Below are 16,929 nucleotides of genomic sequence, written 5' to 3' on the forward strand. Positions count from 1 at the left end.
AGTTTAATGAACACACATTAGGGACGAGTGATGTGGCAAAAGTAAAGCGTCACGATACTGAATCTATGCTAATTCTCCACTCATTTCCTCCACAGCACTAAGCATGCAGACAGCATTGACCTGGAGTTGGAGGTGGATCCCCTGAATGTGGATCACTTTTCTTGCACACCCTTGGTGAGCTTTGGGAGATGATGCTTTGATAGATACTCAAATACTAAATACTGCAACTGATGTTCTGACTTGTCACTGATGTCTTCTCATTTAGATGTGGGCTTGTGCTCTGGGTCACATGGAAGCAGCAGTGGTTTTATATAAGTGGGATCGACGTGCCTTGGCCATCCCCGACTCCCTCGGCCGCTTACCGCTGGCCACAGCCCGTTCTCGTGGCCACACTAAGCTGGCAGAGTGTCTGGAAAATCTTCAGAGGGAGGAGCAGCAGCAGCAGCAGCAGCCAGGTACACTGACTACAACTCCCAGCATGCCTTTCTCCCCATCTGCTGAGGGATCAGCCACAGAGGGTTGGATGGACGTTTGGGGGAATGAGAGTGCTTCTGTTGGACTCAGAGGCAGTAGCATCAGTAGCTCTGCTACAACTTTGAACACAGGTAAGCAATGACATTTAACCTGCATGCACATTAGTGATGCACTAAAGGTCTCAAGATTAGGGGTGGAAATCTCTGACCGCATGATTCTATTTGATTACGATTCTTTAAAGCTGTACTTCACATAATTTTGTTGGTTAAAATTCAGTGAAGCAGCTTTACTGAGTCAGGAAGAAAAAATATGCTATGTTTTTTTTATATATAGTTTTTATATATAGTCATATGTGTTTACATACTATCGTCATGAACGCTCACTGCACGTTGTGTGCAGTTATACTTTTCCACCAGAGAGGTCTCCATATCCCCAAATCTTACATAGTGTAACTTTAAGAAACAATTCAGTGCACAGCAAAATCTCAAATTTGGTAGCTGTATTTCTAGTTGTTTTGCATTTCAGTGTTTCCACTGAGGCATCTTTGTTGTTTTTTATCTCTATAGACTTAAGGAGACCCAGGTCAGAACCTTCCAGCTTCTACAACAGCGAAGGCCAGGGTGATGCACCATTAACCAAGAAACACAAGCCTAATCCTGAGAGCCACCAAGCAAGGCCAGGCAAGCCAAGCTCTGCTCCTTTACGGCTAGAAGAGCATGCTCACAAAACTAAAGCATGCCCTCCCAAAGCGCCCAGGGAAGGAACTGTGGAGAAGGAGGCTGGGAAGGGTGAACAGTCTCAGACAAAGCTGGGCTCAGCCTGTGGAGGAGGTGGGCGGTGGAGTGCCAGACAGGCTGTGGGACGCAGAGGCCAGTTTGGAGGGCTTGCTAAAGAGAGGCTGGCAAGCAGGCTGAGGTTAAGAGAAGCGTCTGGCACAGGGACAGTCTCCGAGCTGCTAGCAAGCCAAGAAGATCTGGAGAACACAGGAGACTTACAGGTGAGGCTGAAAGAATAGACACAAAAGGTCATGTCTGACTCCAGACCCACAGGCAAAACAGCCTTATCAAACTCAATTCGTTATGTAACGTGTTCAGGTCCATTGCAGCCACTCCAGTGCAATGTAAATGAAATCCTTATCAGCAGTGGCATAAATTGTTGAGCTTTTATTCATTTCTAGACAGAATCTGCAGCGCCTAGCAACGAGCACTGCTTAATATATGGTTTGTTAATTATTGCAGTTTTAGATTTTGCAATACTGATGTAGCAGAAGGCTGTATTATGCAAATGAGCCTTCTAAGCAATCACATGTTTTTTATTGTGTGCAATGAGCACCAGAGTTTAAGATGAATTTTTCTGTGGGTGTTATAATGTGACATTGATTGGTGTTTTTAATATATTGCAAAGCATCTCACAGTCAAAGTATGCTGTAATGACACTACTAGTATTTCTTCCACGTGGAGCAGCCCTACTAGCAGTGTGGAAAAGTGTCCACATCGAGTGAGAGTTATGTATATGAATATGTATATGAATGTCTTATTTACCAGGGTTTATTTTGGTTTTTCCATCTGAATTTATGTGACCAAATCGTAAGACAAATTATTCATTAACTGCATGAAATAAATGTACAATTTTATTTTTATGTTTGTAAAGGTTCCCTTCAAATTAACAGAAAATGTGTTTTATGATTACACATATTGCTATATACTTACAATTTACTGCCAAAAATCTCAGACGCTCTTTGTATTATTTTATTAAAATTATTTTTACAGAGCAGATCACTGAAGAGACGCCGTCTGTTTATAGTTTATAGCCCAGATTTGGGGAAAAACGGGTCGACTTCCAGTAGAAAAACAAAGTTCAGCTTCTTTTATTATAAGGGTTTAAAATGACATCACCGCCTATTAGACTGGAGAGAAGAGTTACAGCCTCATATGACGCCCAGCTTCTGAATGGAGCTTATGAAATATGAAAATTATGAAGAATATGACGAATTGTGTTTTTAAACCACTGGTGGTCTCAAGGAGTTGAAAAGGTTGATCGCATGAATCACATTAAGGTCACTCAATAGTTTACTGTTAGCAAGTAACCTCATAATTACAGAGAACTGCTACTCCATTTTCCTCCACTATCTGAACAGCATTTTGGTCCATAGTCAGCAAAACTATTTTAACTATACTAGAGTCAACAAAAATGCTCCCTGCATGCTGTAAGATTAAATGTAAAGTTAATTATTTATTAGCTCATTTTTGCAAAGACATTCATTCAAAAAATAATGACTGTGAGACTAAAGATGCACAAACAGAAGTTGCCAACCTCCCAAAATAAAGAGTTGTGCTTCTTCATGTTGCAGATGAACATGATGACTCTTGCAGAGCACATCATCGAAGCAACACCTGATCGCATCAAGAGCGAAACCTTTGTTGCCACAGAGCCAACACCTCTGGACAATGTTACGGTCAACAGCACCATGAGCTGGTTAGCCACTTACCTTGGAGATGCAGAAAGGTACTGTTTGACTTCATGTTATGCATTTTTTAGTTTGTGCATTGATCAGTTGATAATGACCTGTTGTGGTCATTATCTTTCACTCTGAGTTGCCAGTTTATTAGGTTTATTGCTGCCACTGATCTGTTGAGAGTGGTCCGTCACCCCAGTGATATCAGGCCAGCAGTGGTCCTATGATGTTCCCTTTCCATTGATAGACAGGGAAAATGTATTCGGCCAATGAGCTTCATTCAGTGCTCCTATGTAGTAAGCGTAACTAATAAACTGACAACTCAGTGTTTATGGACAGGCTGTCCTACCATTAACACGGTTACGCAGCATAGATTGTCATTTTAATTTGAGTACCATGTTTTAACATGCTTGATTTGTCTAGGTTCCTGTACAACAAGCCCCTGGCTTCCTCCGCTGGCTTGGGTGGCGGCCATTCTGGCGCCAAGCCAGAACCCGAGAGCCCTCTTGGGAAACTGGGCCTTCCTTCTCCGGCAGACTGGAGCGCATTCCTCAACGCCTCCCACAGCAAAGAGGAGCGGGACCTCACCCAGCTGGCCCTTTCTGACCACGAGCAGAGAGAACTTTACGAGGCAGCACGCCAGGTCCAAAGCACCTTCCGCAAGTATAAGGTAGGATAAGGCTTCGTCCAGGCTTCAGGGGCATCCCGATATCACTGCTCATGTAGGCTGTCGTGGTGTCCCTTTTGGTGTTTTGCCAGTGTTCATCGTGGCCTGGTTTCAAAGGTTGTGCTGCACTGTACTGTTCTGTGTGGTGTTGTAAGGTAAACCAGACAGCAGATGTCTCAGATCCTGGGTTTCAAAGGTGACTGAATGGATGGTTGCTGTTGAGGTGTGAGCTTAAGAGGCAGATAGAGCATCAGTGTTGCAGTTAAGCATGGGGAGATTGCTTGAGCTAAGCATGGCCTGCCTATAGGGAATGACTGCATTGCTCTCTATTTATGTCTGAAGGGATGCGCCCCAATTCCCAAATCAATACCACATTGGTTGTTTGAACAGAATATCTCCAATGACACACTGCTTGCCAATTTGTAAGTAGTAATCCCTTCCCTGCTCCAGAGGATGTCACTTTGGTCTGGATCTCTTCCCCCCCCATCAAAAAAGCACTTTCAGGAACTCGACCAATGTAAGAGGACTTCTTGGCCAGCCAAAGAAAGGGATCAAATGCCATCTCCGTGGTCATGCACTTGCAGCTTCCCTGTGAATACTAATGTCTCTTTCCTCTCCTCTCTTGTCCTCTTTTTTCCTCCTTTCCTCCCTCCTTCCACAACATCCCCCTTTCCCTCCTACCTGCAGGGGCGTCCTCTCAGAGAGCAACAGGAGCTGGCAGCTGCTGTTATTCAGCGCTGTTATAAAAAGTACAAACAGGTAAGCTCAAAGCCTAGGAACTCTGGCAGACCCCTCTGCTCTTGTCAGCAGTACGATGATGTTTGGCATGCCTTCATGTCCTTCCTCTTTCTTTCACAAGCTGACATGGATAGCCTTGAAGGTAATATGGCCATTTTTATCAGGACTGTTATAATATTATGTTCTCAGTTTTTTTTTCTTGTGAAGTAAAGTTGCTTGACATTCATACATACAGGAAAGTAGTATTGGGCATTATCGATAAATTTCAGTATCACCTTTTCCAAATATTACACTAGCATGGTATCAGATGATATTTAGTAAGTTAATAATGTTCATAAATCCATGCTGCCTGATAACTGGTAATCACGGCCACAAAACTGGGCATCGCTCTCTTTCATTTGATTATTTTGTTCTAATTTTCTTATTTTAAAGCTAATTTAAGAGCCTCCACTCATCTGAGAAGACTTAGATTAGATACCTACAGCTAACGTTCCACTAGATTTGGAACATTAACTGTCAGTATTTTTTTTAAATGTAGCCATGAGAGCATTACTGAGGTCAGGCACTGATATAGGCCAGTACGGTCTGGCTCACAGTCAGCAGTCTGGTTCATCTCAAAGGTTCTCAACTGGGTTGAGATCAGGGCTCTACGCAGGCCAGTCAAGGTCTTTCACACCAGACTCAACAAATTGTATTTCTTTATGGACATCGGTTTGTGCACAGAGGCAGTGACATGCTGAACAGTGCTTGAAAGAATTTTCACCCACTGTCATTGTAGGCTGTAGCAATAAAACTTTCTTTCACTGGAACTAAGAGACCCAAACTATGTAAAATAGTCACTGACCATTATTCCACCTCCTCCTTTGCAGTTGGCGTTATGTTTTAAGACAGGTAATGTTTTCATGGCATCTGCCAAAACCAGATTTGTCCATTAGACTGCCAGATGGAGAGCTGTCATTCATCACAGTTTGAACATCGGTAGTGAGTGTTGCAACCAATAACATCAGACGTGCTCTTAAGTGCTAATTCTTCAGCACTTGCCGGCCTTGTTCTTTGAGCTCGTTTGGCCTACCACTTCACTGCTCCTAAAGATTTCCACTTCACAGTTACAGAACTTACTGTTTATGGGGGATCTTTCCAGGACAGACTGACTTGTTGGAAAGGTGGCATCCTATGACTCTGCCACGCTAAAAGTCAGTATGGCCCATTCTAGTGCCAATGTCTATGGAGACTGCATGGCTGTAAGCTTGACCTGTTAGCAATAGGTGTGGTAGAAACAGCTAAACCCACAATTTAAAGATGAGACCCCATACTGTTGTTTGCAATTAACTATCTGTGAATTCTGCTGTGAGTCAGTGCTGCCTAAACACAAAATCAGGACCACTGTGTGGCACAAACATTGATATACCAGTAAAACTGACATATTGCTCAGCACTACAGGAAAAGATTAGGATTTGTTGCCAAACTGGCACAAGTCTTTCGCTGTTCATCTGTTTACTTCTTCCTTTGGCAGTATGCACTTTATAAGAAGATGACGCTGGCCGCCATCCTTATCCAGAGTAAATTCCGCAGCTACCACGAGCAGAAAAAGTTCCAGCAGAGTCGCCGGGCAGCCATGCTGATCCAGCAGTACTATCGCAGCTACAAGGAACTAGGCCGGCCCAACGCACACTCGCACTCTCATGCTGCTGCAGCTGCAGTCTTAGTGCAGCACAAACTCAGGTATAACCACAAGAGCATCATGTACACCAAACAAAACATACTGAATTTTAAATTGCCCAAAGTATGAGAAACACTACAGCACATTATTTAAAAAGTCTTGCAGAATTTTGAGAGTTTTATTGGTTTTACAAAGCTGTACCATTCCTGCTCATCACTCTTTTTTTAGAAGTGGTCTACTGACCAAGAGGCAAGACCAGGCTGCCAGAAAAATAATGCGGTTTCTGCTCCGATGTCGCCACAGGTAAGTTATAGCATGAATCACTCTCATGGCGCAGTCACTCTCAACTGCAACCACATAAACTCACAGTTGCCCTCTCTTAGCTGTCTACTTTTCAACTCACTACCAATTATGAAGACACAATAACAGGATTATAAACCATTATACCCTATAAAACAGTACTTTGACACTCAAAAGCAAACAGAAGATTAATTTCAGAAATCTTTTAACAAACTCAGTATCGGTATCCGGCCTATACCAGCAGAAAATTACTGAAGAAACAAAAAAATCCAGTGTGATTTTGTAACAAATCTAGAAATATTACAGAAATGCTTGTAGCGTACTGAAATATAGTTGGTCACATGATAATAGTAGGAACATTAAATGTTTTGTAGAGCAGTTTTAAAAAGATATTAGATATAAGTGCCCACTTAAATGGACAAATTTAAAGCTCAGTAATTGTTAAAGAATAATGTATTGGATTCAGTTTTAGCTGATGCTTAAGGTTTCAGCATTGATATTAGAAAAGATGTAGTATGTAATAATGTTGCACCAACTCTAAGGCTACATTCACACAGCAGGTAAAAGTGGCCCAAATCTGATTTTCTCACCAAATCAAATTTTTTGGTTTGTCTGTTCACAATATTTTTTAAATGCGATCTGTATGCAACATCAGCCTGAACAGACCAGCTCCTAAACTGACCTGCATGCGCAAAAGAACAGAGCTTCACGTTGCTTCACACAGCTCATCCAGAGGTAAACAATCACGACCACCAACGAACGCCAGTCGCTCCCGGAGGGTTCAGCTTCATCCTCGCCAGCATCACAGGAGCCATCATTAAGCTTCATTGATCACCCAGAATGTGTTTGAGCTCATCATATAAAAGGCCACGTTCATTTCTTTGATTCTTTAAACTTTGCTTTCAGATTTTTTAACTGCAGCAGCCTTGTTCCCCCACGGCCACATTCAGCCATATCTTTTAAAATCTCACGGAGCAGTTACAATAAGTACCTTCTAATTTTTTGGTACAGAGACATTAGCCTAAATGTTTATGAGTCTCAGCAGCACAAATGTCAAGTTGGAGTGACGTAAAAGTCGCATGAATTCCGATCTGGCTGTTCAGACTGTGTCGCATTGCCGTATATCGGATAGTGTCTCAAATCGGAATTGAAAATGTCAGATTCAGTGTTTATCTGTTCACACTGGCAGGTAGACACACATCTGTGTCACATATGAGGAAAAAGATTGAATTTGGGCCACTTTTGCCTGCTGTGTGAACAAAGCCTAACGAATACCTAAATCATTCTTATGGTCAGGACTATGTAGTCCAAAGCACAAAAGCAAATCACTCACTTATGAATCTACGAAACCGCATTTTAAGTTGGGCCCTCTCCTTTCCCGAACCCACCTGAACGTCAGTATGTGCTAATAGCTATCTGGTGTTGTTTTGCTGTTTATGCAAAGCCCCTTGATGGACCATAGACTGTTCAAACGGGTGAGTGCAGCCTCAGCAACTCAGTTTGTACCCCACTGACTTACTGTTTTACCTTACCCTTTATGCCTCTCTATCCTCTATCCTGCTCACTCTACCTGAATCTCTCTCTCTCTCTCTCTCTCTCTCTCTCTCTGCGGTCAGCGACTCTCTTCATGTCTCTCTCTCTTCTGCTGTCTTTCTTCTCTCTCCATCTCTCTTTCTCTTGCTTTATGCCTGCTTGCATGATGGCCAACTGGAGCCTCCAGTGGATTGAGCCTCTGAATGAGAGAGAGGGGACAAAAGGCCTAGCTAACTATAGCGACTCATTTATGACAACACTAACCAAATCACCCTCTCTTGATTCGTTTCTCCTGCTCAATGTTTCCTCCATCTCTCTTGTTATGAGGATGCTTTTGAGAGCACTAAGGACTGCTGGACTGCTGAATAGTGTGGATGGCATTGCATGATGGCCAAAGATCAGATGGCCTTGCTTCTTTCAGGGCATGCTCTAAATTCTATCACTTCCTTTAAGGAAGGGTTTATCTCTTGAATGCCTGGCTGCCTGTTTCATATATCCTATTTGCCTTTGGTTAAACAGCTTGATTGAGGGGTTGGGGGACTGCTTATTTAAGCAGTATTTGTGGTTTTAAGGACTCTTAGCTCCAACGGAATATGTTTGCAGTAATATAGAAATGACATTATTTATGCCGAATAACATATTTGATTCTTCTGTATTGTATAAAACACTGTTTGCAACCTCCGTGATGTTTTGTGCATGTGTTGTATTTTGCCCTTTAAACAAGTTACTAACAACACTAAAAGTGAAACTCTTGTTTTAGCTGTGATTTAAAAAGATATTTGTGTTTCTTTATTATATTAAGGAGTTTTGCTTGTATTGTTTTGTCAGCTCTAAATAATACTCATGATTTTTCCAAATGTATCTAACCTGGCTGGGGGTGTGGGGTCAACCTCAGTTAGACTGAGGGAAAAATATGACTAACAGTGTACAGTGCTATGTTGCATCTCCATTTACTTTAATGTCATTGTTTTTCACCAATATCAGTTCTGGGGTCTGGCAGTGCATGTAATGTTACTAAACAATATTAGTAGGGGAATAGCAGCATAAGAGGCCTTCAAGGCTGAAGAAACGCTGCTTTTCAATGAAGCTGTCAGACATTTCTGGTCCAAATGGTCCGATGTGATCTAAATGGTCACAGATGGGCCCCCTTCCTTGAAAGTATTTGAAAATATATACATCAAGTGAACATAAAAATGAATTAGTTTGTCAGTATTCATTAATTATTAGATCATCTAGGGACCCAGAGTATTCCACCATGTTTCCACCTTCTAGTGCTGGGGTTAAAGCCATTTCACGGTTGCTGAAGTAACTTCATGCGCACTCAGGATAGAAGCTGCCCTTAAGAAAACAAGATACATTTGTTATGTTGTCAATATATTCAAAAATATACTCTATATATTGTAACATTTTCAAGTGTGGCAAGTGTGTCTCCTGGTGATAACTCTCCGAAGATAAAGAGTGCTTATGGAGGGTGGTTCGAAACACGGTCTAACCCTACACTCCTGTTTTTCGTCTTTTGTTTCTTCCAGGGCGAGAGAATTGAAAAAGGCCAAGGAACATGAGAGCTCGCCAAAGAGCCCCGTCGCAATGTAACGTCCACGTCCAGACTGTTTCCCTTTCCCCTTTCTGTTTTTACAAGAGACGTACAATTTACAAAAAGGCAAAAACTATACAACGGTTAAAAAAAAACTACAAAAAAAACAATGGATCCCAGAAGACGGTAGAACATGACGGTCACGTTACTGACAGTAGTTCAACTGATACTATTGATTCTGGTACTGCCACAGCATTGTGTATTTTTCCTCTCCATTTGGGAAAGTGGGGAGTTCTGCTTAAATGAAGACTATATCGGGGAAATATGACATTATCTTCATGCCATTTTTGCACTCTTCATAGATTTTTTTTTTTCTTTTTTCAAAAAAAAAATATTAAGGAGCGATTACCATGGAGCCGAAGGCTTTTTACCCTGATGGCGCTTGTAAAGGAGTTGAGAGGATCAAGAAACACGTGACATTTGCATTAACGTAATCACGCCGGAACCTATGATTATTAAGTTTTTATATCTCGAAAGGAAAAGAACATCAGTTTGAACAAAAAAAAAGAACAAAAATGACAAAAGCAAACCAAAAAAAAAAAATGACCTCATCTCACTGACCATATGCATGCAGAGTTTTCAGTCAGCTCAATGTACCATCTCCACAACTCTTCATTTCTGACTAAGCCATCCTTTCATCCAGAGGAAAAAACATAAAGGGATGGGCTTCATATGAATGTAGGTGGGGTCTAGGCAAAGGTTATGAAATATCAGTGTCTTATTTTTTGTGTTTTTGGAGAAAGGGAACTAGTGACGCTTTGGATTTGGGACACAGCCAAATCTCTGTAGGGTACCTGTTTTGTGTGCACTGTTTTTTGACTTTCTAAACGAGTCCTTTTTCTTAACGTCACCTTTCGCTGGCCTGACTTTGTGAGTCCCGTGTTTTTGCTGAATTTAATCTGGAAACAGTGCATGTGTTTGAGCCAAATGCTCCTGCATGCTGATGGAACTGTTTTGTGTTTTTCATTTGGTTCTCCTTCCCTTCATATTTAGTGTATTGTGGCGTTGGCATCCATTCCCAACATCCTTCCAACAACCCCAGAATCCTCCCTCTGTCCTGTCTGTACAGGTCATTATTCCTTTTTTTCTTGCCTTACCTCATTTTCCTCTCCTTTTGCACATATTTTGATTTATATATTTTTTATTGAATTCATTTTTTTCTTTTTTTATATAGTTGTCTTAAACATTGTGCCACAGAAACAATATTTTTGCTAGGTTTACGGAACTTTTTTGCTGTGTGTGTGTGTGTGTGTGTGTGTGTATATGTGTGCGTGTGTGCGTGTGTGCATGTGTGTGTGTGTGTGTGTGTGTGTGTGTGTGCGCGCGTGTGTGTGTGTGCGTGCTGTGACATGGTTTTAGTGGTTTTCATTGTTGCTGTTTGTTCATTTTGAGACTCCAGAAAGCTGCCAGAAGCTTCAGTGGAGGTTCACATAGCATTGCCTTGACTTCTTAGAGACTTTTTGAAGGGGCCCTATACACAAACTCCAAGTGAAATCCATATTTTTGACTATTGTGCGGTCTCTGTACATAACGAAGACACAAGAAGGTACACGGAGAGCCAGAACATTTATCCGAAGAGGATTGTATTTAAGAATATATATTATTTTATTCATAAAAGGGATAATAACACGATAAGAGACAAAAAAATAACAAAAATATATTGTATAGTTTTGTTTGAACGCCCAAGATGTATGGTTGTATTGTTTGTACATAATGTAAATACCTGGTGCAAAGAAGGAGCCATGTGCATGAAACTTTAAGACAATGACACAGAACATAATATAAAGAAAAAAAATTGTAGTGGCTATGGTCTGTAAAATGATTCAAACAATTTCACTATAAGAGTCTTTTATTTAAAATGTTCTTATGAAGAGCATTTACTAAAGCATGACATCGTTGCGAAATCATGATAAAACATATAGAGTTAGGGGAGACCCAAATAACCTTATCAGATATGACCTCTTTGTATTTCATTTTCTTTTTTTGGGGGGGGGGGGTTAAAGGTTTTTTTTTTCCTTTTATGTTGCCAATGGTGCCAAGTTACCTGAATAATTCTATTGAGATTACTAAGTTATCTTTCAAGGAACAGAAAATCGCAGTGTAGAAGAAAATAGTACTAAATTACTTCAATTCATTCCACACCGGCATACAGTAGAGGTCTCCACAGGGCACAAAGGAATATCAACACAGTTCTAGTTCTCCGGTCATTAATCAGCACTTATACTTGTTTGAGCCCAGAAAGGGAAATGGACAGAGGTGGAATGAAGCTGCTCTAAAATGATGTGTCATACTGTGAATGATGGATGATTTAATGTTTGAAATGAGGACAGGTCTATTAATGCATGAAAAATGTGTAAATGGCAGTCTCGAACAGGGAATCTCCCTCGACGCTGGGGAAACAGATGATGTTTATGGGATCACTAAAGCCTGTGCTGCTTCTAATTGATTTTAACAGGGCTGCAGTCATCGTACCGATATATGACAGTTATAAAAACAGCGTATCATCACACGCAACGACTGGGAACCATGCATATTACATCTTATGTAAGATTACGTAATGTTTTCTGAGACTATTAGAGTGTTATCTAAGCTAGGCCTCGTCAGATCGGTTTGCACCGGCTCAGCTGAAGTGCATCAGCGGCTCTTGGGCTGCGCGAAGAGAGAAACTTCCAAAAGTCTTTCACAACATGGCAGGTTGGATCAGCAGCATAGCTACATGATGCTGATACGCTAATACTACTGCATTAATTTGAGCTCGATCAGTAAACACATTGCTGCACAGGGTGCTTACAGTGTGAATGTGAAATTGATCGCGATTCAGCTGATCAAGACTGCCATCCGTTCATTTCAAACCTCACATAAACTCTGTTTTTCTAATACTGAACCTGTTTCATGGCTCGGCCATGAACTCATGATGAGTTTGTATTTCTTTCTTAACTTGTGTTTATGTCAGCAAAACGAAGTTACATGCAAGGGCTTCGAGTTAAGCGCTCTAGGATTTGTGAAGGAGGTTGGACAAGAAGACAGAGGGAATAGGCAAAGCGTTCACCTTAGAAAGAATGATTTTTACACACTCACGCACACCAGCAGCTGCATTCAGTCTGTTTTAAGCAGAAAGTATGGTGCTCATTTGCAGGTTTCTGTCTTATGGCTTGTATCTTTCTTCCCATCTCAGCCCGGTTCTTCTTTTGTTTCAGTCTCTACACAACTGTGTTCGTATGATTTTGCATTTTTATTTGTCTTTGTTATCGCAGAGATTTAATATCAGTATTATTGTAGAAAGTGCCTAAAAGCATGAAGCTTCAGAGAAAAAACACTTTCAGGAGTGTATTATTTATATGGAAGGTCAATGTTAACTGATTCCTCCCTTGTATTTTTTGTTCTGTTTTTTTTGTTTTGTTTTGTTTTTTTGTTTTTTTATACGTGTGGATATGCAAGGCTAAAAGCTGGTTTTACTGTCCAAAACAAGGTATTCCTTTCATAGCCCAGGTCTACCCTTCCTCCTCAACCCCAACCCTTCCCAAAATGTGGAAATTCCCACTGAAAATATTCTGCCAGTTTTTTTTTTTTTTCATTGGGATTGCTGGGTTGATTACATCGATTCATATAGCTATATTTCAGTTCAGTTAGTTTATTTTCTAATGCATACAGGGTGCCAGATAATACAGTGTTAGAGAGACTTGTAAATGTACGGGGCATTTGCATGAGAACCAGATTTCGGATTGACTGAATAATACACTAAGCATGCCTGTTTTTCCTGTCGGTATCCAGATAGGTCGGTAGAATAGGACTATTACTCATTTCATATCACAGAGCAGTTAGTTCTTATTTGCTGTGAGGCAGTAAGAAGCAGAGCTAGAACAGGACTCTTGACCTTGTCTTACTTGTTTTTCGTATTTTTGCATCAGTATTAGCGTGAATAGAACCGTTTCTCGACTCTCATTCTAGGCTATGTTCTTCCAACACTGAGCATGCAAGCTAAACTTCAGGAAGTCATCACCGAATCTCATAAAATCACACCAATCCTTAACACGTCAACTATGAAGTACACTCAGTAATGGAAGCAGAATCTGCTTCAACCTGTCTGCTGTGTCTCAAACAACCAACTTTCTGAAAGGTTCTTTCAGCTTAGGGAACGTTCTGCCTCCCTTTTGTAATTTTACTCAGGGTGCCAAAACGGGGAGGGAGCGAAAAAAAAAAAAAACCTCTGGAGAGACTTAATTAGAACGGGTCAGGGCTTCGGGTCTAGCTCAGAATCAACAGGAGAAAATGATCGTGCTGACGTACTTCCATTTCTACGTCGTAAAGTTCACGATCTTAACAAGCATTACTTTCGGGAACACAAGTCACACAAGCCAGGAAGCACACTCTTATAAATAAAGGTGCTTTTTGATTGACGCCGTTGAACAGGGGCGCCCAGTCCTGGTCCTGGAGGTCTATCACCCTGGCGAGTTCAGATCCAACGCACCTGAAGGACTTAATTACCCGGAACAAGTGTGTTAAAGTCGGGTTGTAGCAGGTTGCCAGTTCTCCAGAAACTGCCCCTGCCATAGAAGAACCTTTTTTGGTTCCATGAAGAACCTCAAATTTGATGGTTCTTAAAGGAACTGCAAAAGTACAAGTACAAACAGAGATCTACCACCCTGGAGACTTTAGATCAAACACACCTGAAGGCTGTTATTGCCAAGAAAAAGTGTGTTAGATTTGGGTTGTAGCTGAACTCTGCAGGGGGGGTACGTCTCCAGAAATTAGGTTTGCTGCAGCACCTTTGCCATTAAAGAACCATATATGGTTTGAAGAAGAACCTCTGAATTTATGTTTTTGAAGAAACAGCAAAAGTGCAAGCAGAGATCTACCACACTGGAGACTTTAGGTCCAACACACCTGAAGGCCTTCATTGCCTGGAAAAAGTGTTTTAGATTTGGGTTGTAGCTAAACTCTGCAGAGGGGCAGATCTCCAGAAACCAGGTTTGCAGAACCACTTTTGAACCTCTGAATTGACATTCTTGAAGAAATAGCAAAAGTGCAAGGGGAGATCTACCTCCCTAGAGGATTTAGATCCGATGCATCTTCGTTACCTGGAGCAAGTGTGTTGGATTTGCGCTGTTGCTGAACTCTACAGGGTGGTCGATCTCCAGAAACCAGATTTGCTACCACTTTTGGTTCCACGAAGAACCTCTCAATTGATGGTTCTTGATGGAACTGCAACAAGTTCCATCAGGAACTGCAAGTGTAAGCGGAGATCTACCACCTTGGACAGGTCAAATCCAACGCACCTGAAAGCCTTCGTTACCTGGAGCAAGTTAAATGTTAAATTTGGGTTGTAGCTGAACTCTGCAGGGCGCTACATCTCCAGAATCCAGGTTTGCCATAAAAGAACCACTTGTGGTTCCATGAAGAGCGTTTCAATAGTTTTTCTTGAAGAAACAGCAAAAGTGTAAACAGAGATCTACCATTGTGGAGGGTTTAGATCCAACACACCTGAAGGCCTTCATTATCTGGAACAAGTGTGTTAGATTTGGGTTGTAACTGAACTCTGCAGGGTGGTCGATAACCAGAAACCAGGTTTGCTACAGCACCCCTGCCACAGAACCACTTTGGGTTCCATGAAGAATGTCTCAATGGATGGTTCTTGAAGGAGCTGCAGAAGTGCAGGTGTAAAGAACCTTGATGAACTACTGGACATAAAGGTGCCGCTTAAAGATGTTTCCTAGATGTGAACCTTTTAGAAACCTTTATTTTGAAGAGGTGCAGGGCGGGTCTCATATGTCTGGAGTTTAAATCTGATCGTTGTCACCAAACTGACCAGGGAGCATAAGCATAGACATTAGTCAATTGGCATCTCCAAATCCCTGTGGGAATGGAAATGCCTGAAAAGAATACCTCAGCTGTAAATGCATCAAGCTAATCTGAATAATCCAGTCATGTTCCGATACAGGCTAATTCAGCAGATGTGAGTCTTTTATACTAGAGCATTCATTCTATATTTCTGTGTGAGGCAAAAGAGACATGTAAGCCTAGTTCATGCGGCTTTACACTCATCATACAGTTCATTTTCCAAAGCCTTGTCACGTGTGGCTGTTTTACCAAAAGGATCACTAAACTCGTAATCTTGTTTTCGGTGCTGAGCCAACATCTCCAGTGGCTCAGACGTGGACTAACGGCGTGGACTGAGACGGCCACTGTTGTCGTAGTATAATAAGACTAAACTGGTGATATCATCGTGTTTCCAACCCCACTGGAGTATAGAAAGGCAGTTTAGGCCGATAACCACTCTTCACTTACAAACCCAGAGCAATAAACAGTTTCCGTTTCTTTTTAAGCAGAGAACTGTAGATCAAAAGAACACGGGAAAGTTAATTAAAAAAAAAGAATGAAAGACATGCTTAGTTCACGTCCTCTTATGCAATTAATGGTACAGAAAGTCAGGCATTCAGTGATCTATGGACAGTGATTTCATACTCCCCCCACCCTAATGCACGTTTTCATCATTTTCAAATGACGCTAAGAAAAAAAAATAGCTAAAAATAGAAGCCCATCTTTCTTACAGGGCAGTGGGCAATCAACACTCTGCATGTAAATCTAGTATTAGACCTCCCCCCCCTCTCTCTCTCTCTCTCTCTTTCTCTCAATTGTTCCCCCTCCTTCTCTCTCATTTCCCGCTTTGTATCCCTCCCTTCTTTCTCCAATGAGTTTCCTCACATTCTGTTTTTCCCAGGCCTTCTCTCTCTCTCTCTGTCTCTCTGTCTCTCTCTCTCTCTCTCTCTCTCTGTCCTCCTTGTGAGATTTATTTTTTTCTGTAATTGTGCATGTAAGAGCATCACTGAATTGTTGGATATGTTTAAAAAAAATATTCAGCTGCTGAAGCCATGCAAAACATTTTGAATTGCCCTTAAAATATGGAAAATGTTTTCTGAATGCTTTATATAATTTCTGCTGTAAAATAAAATCTGAAAATGAAAAAGTGCTTATTTTTTCCACGTCATTTCTCTGTTCATCTGGTAATTGTACTGAAATGAATTTTTAGCTTATGAGAAAGTGTGGGATGTCAAATCGATTGTTGAACATGTCTTATACATGCTTTTTACTGGATCTGTTCAGATTAAAGGGGAGTAAAAATCACTTGAAATTAACACCAAATTACTTTGCCCAGTGTTCAGTTGTTTAGCTTTGTTTATGGACAAATTAACAAAAAAAATACAGGTTTTCACTGCAATAAGTGTATTTCTAATATGGTGTAGGGGGGTGAATCACTATCCTCATGAACCACCCAGTGATTGAGCAGTAATCGGTATGTTATAGTGGTGTTTCTGATTCCTGTCTTAATGTGGGATTAAACCACACTGTGTGGGGGAAAGTGTGTTGTCCGCAGTGCTATCTGACCATTACTAACAATAACACAACTGACAAAAGCCAGTAACAAACAATGTGGATTATGATAGAAATACTTGGGCCTGCGCTTCTGCTATTATATTGTGTCGATTTATTCTCCCACCCCTAATGCGGTC

General features: G+C 41.2%; 1 protein-coding gene across 10 annotated transcripts in view; it reads left to right on the forward strand.

Moving 5' to 3' along the window:
* LOC108441428 (calmodulin-binding transcription activator 1-like) overlaps positions 1–13,672 on the forward strand; it is a 435,952-nt gene extending 422,280 nt beyond the window's left edge. For 5 of the 10 annotated variants that reach the window (XM_037532064.1, XM_037532059.1, XM_037532066.1 and 2 more), the window contains 11 exons: positions 96–174; positions 266–605; positions 1,041–1,471; positions 2,825–2,979; positions 3,353–3,599; positions 4,284–4,355; positions 4,456–4,476; positions 5,848–6,056; positions 6,223–6,297; positions 7,739–7,769; positions 9,357–13,672. In XM_037532064.1, coding sequence (XP_037387961.1) covers positions 96–174; positions 266–605; positions 1,041–1,471; positions 2,825–2,979; positions 3,353–3,599; positions 4,284–4,355; positions 4,456–4,476; positions 5,848–6,056; positions 6,223–6,297; positions 7,739–7,769; positions 9,357–9,389 — 1,693 coding nt within the window. In that variant the 3' untranslated portion in view covers positions 9,390–13,672. The remainder of the gene's footprint in view (positions 1–95; positions 175–265; positions 606–1,040; positions 1,472–2,824; positions 2,980–3,352; positions 3,600–4,283; positions 4,356–4,455; positions 4,477–5,847; positions 6,057–6,222; positions 6,298–7,738; positions 7,770–9,356) is intronic. The other 5 variants (XM_037532068.1, XM_037532062.1, XM_037532060.1 and 2 more) reach the window with 4 other exon arrangements.
* Positions 13,673–16,929: the final 3,257 nt, after the last annotated feature.

The sequence above is a fragment of the Pygocentrus nattereri genome, chromosome 21, assembly GCF_015220715.1.
Source record: "Pygocentrus nattereri isolate fPygNat1 chromosome 21, fPygNat1.pri, whole genome shotgun sequence".
NCBI lineage: Eukaryota > Metazoa > Chordata > Actinopteri > Characiformes > Serrasalmidae > Pygocentrus > Pygocentrus nattereri.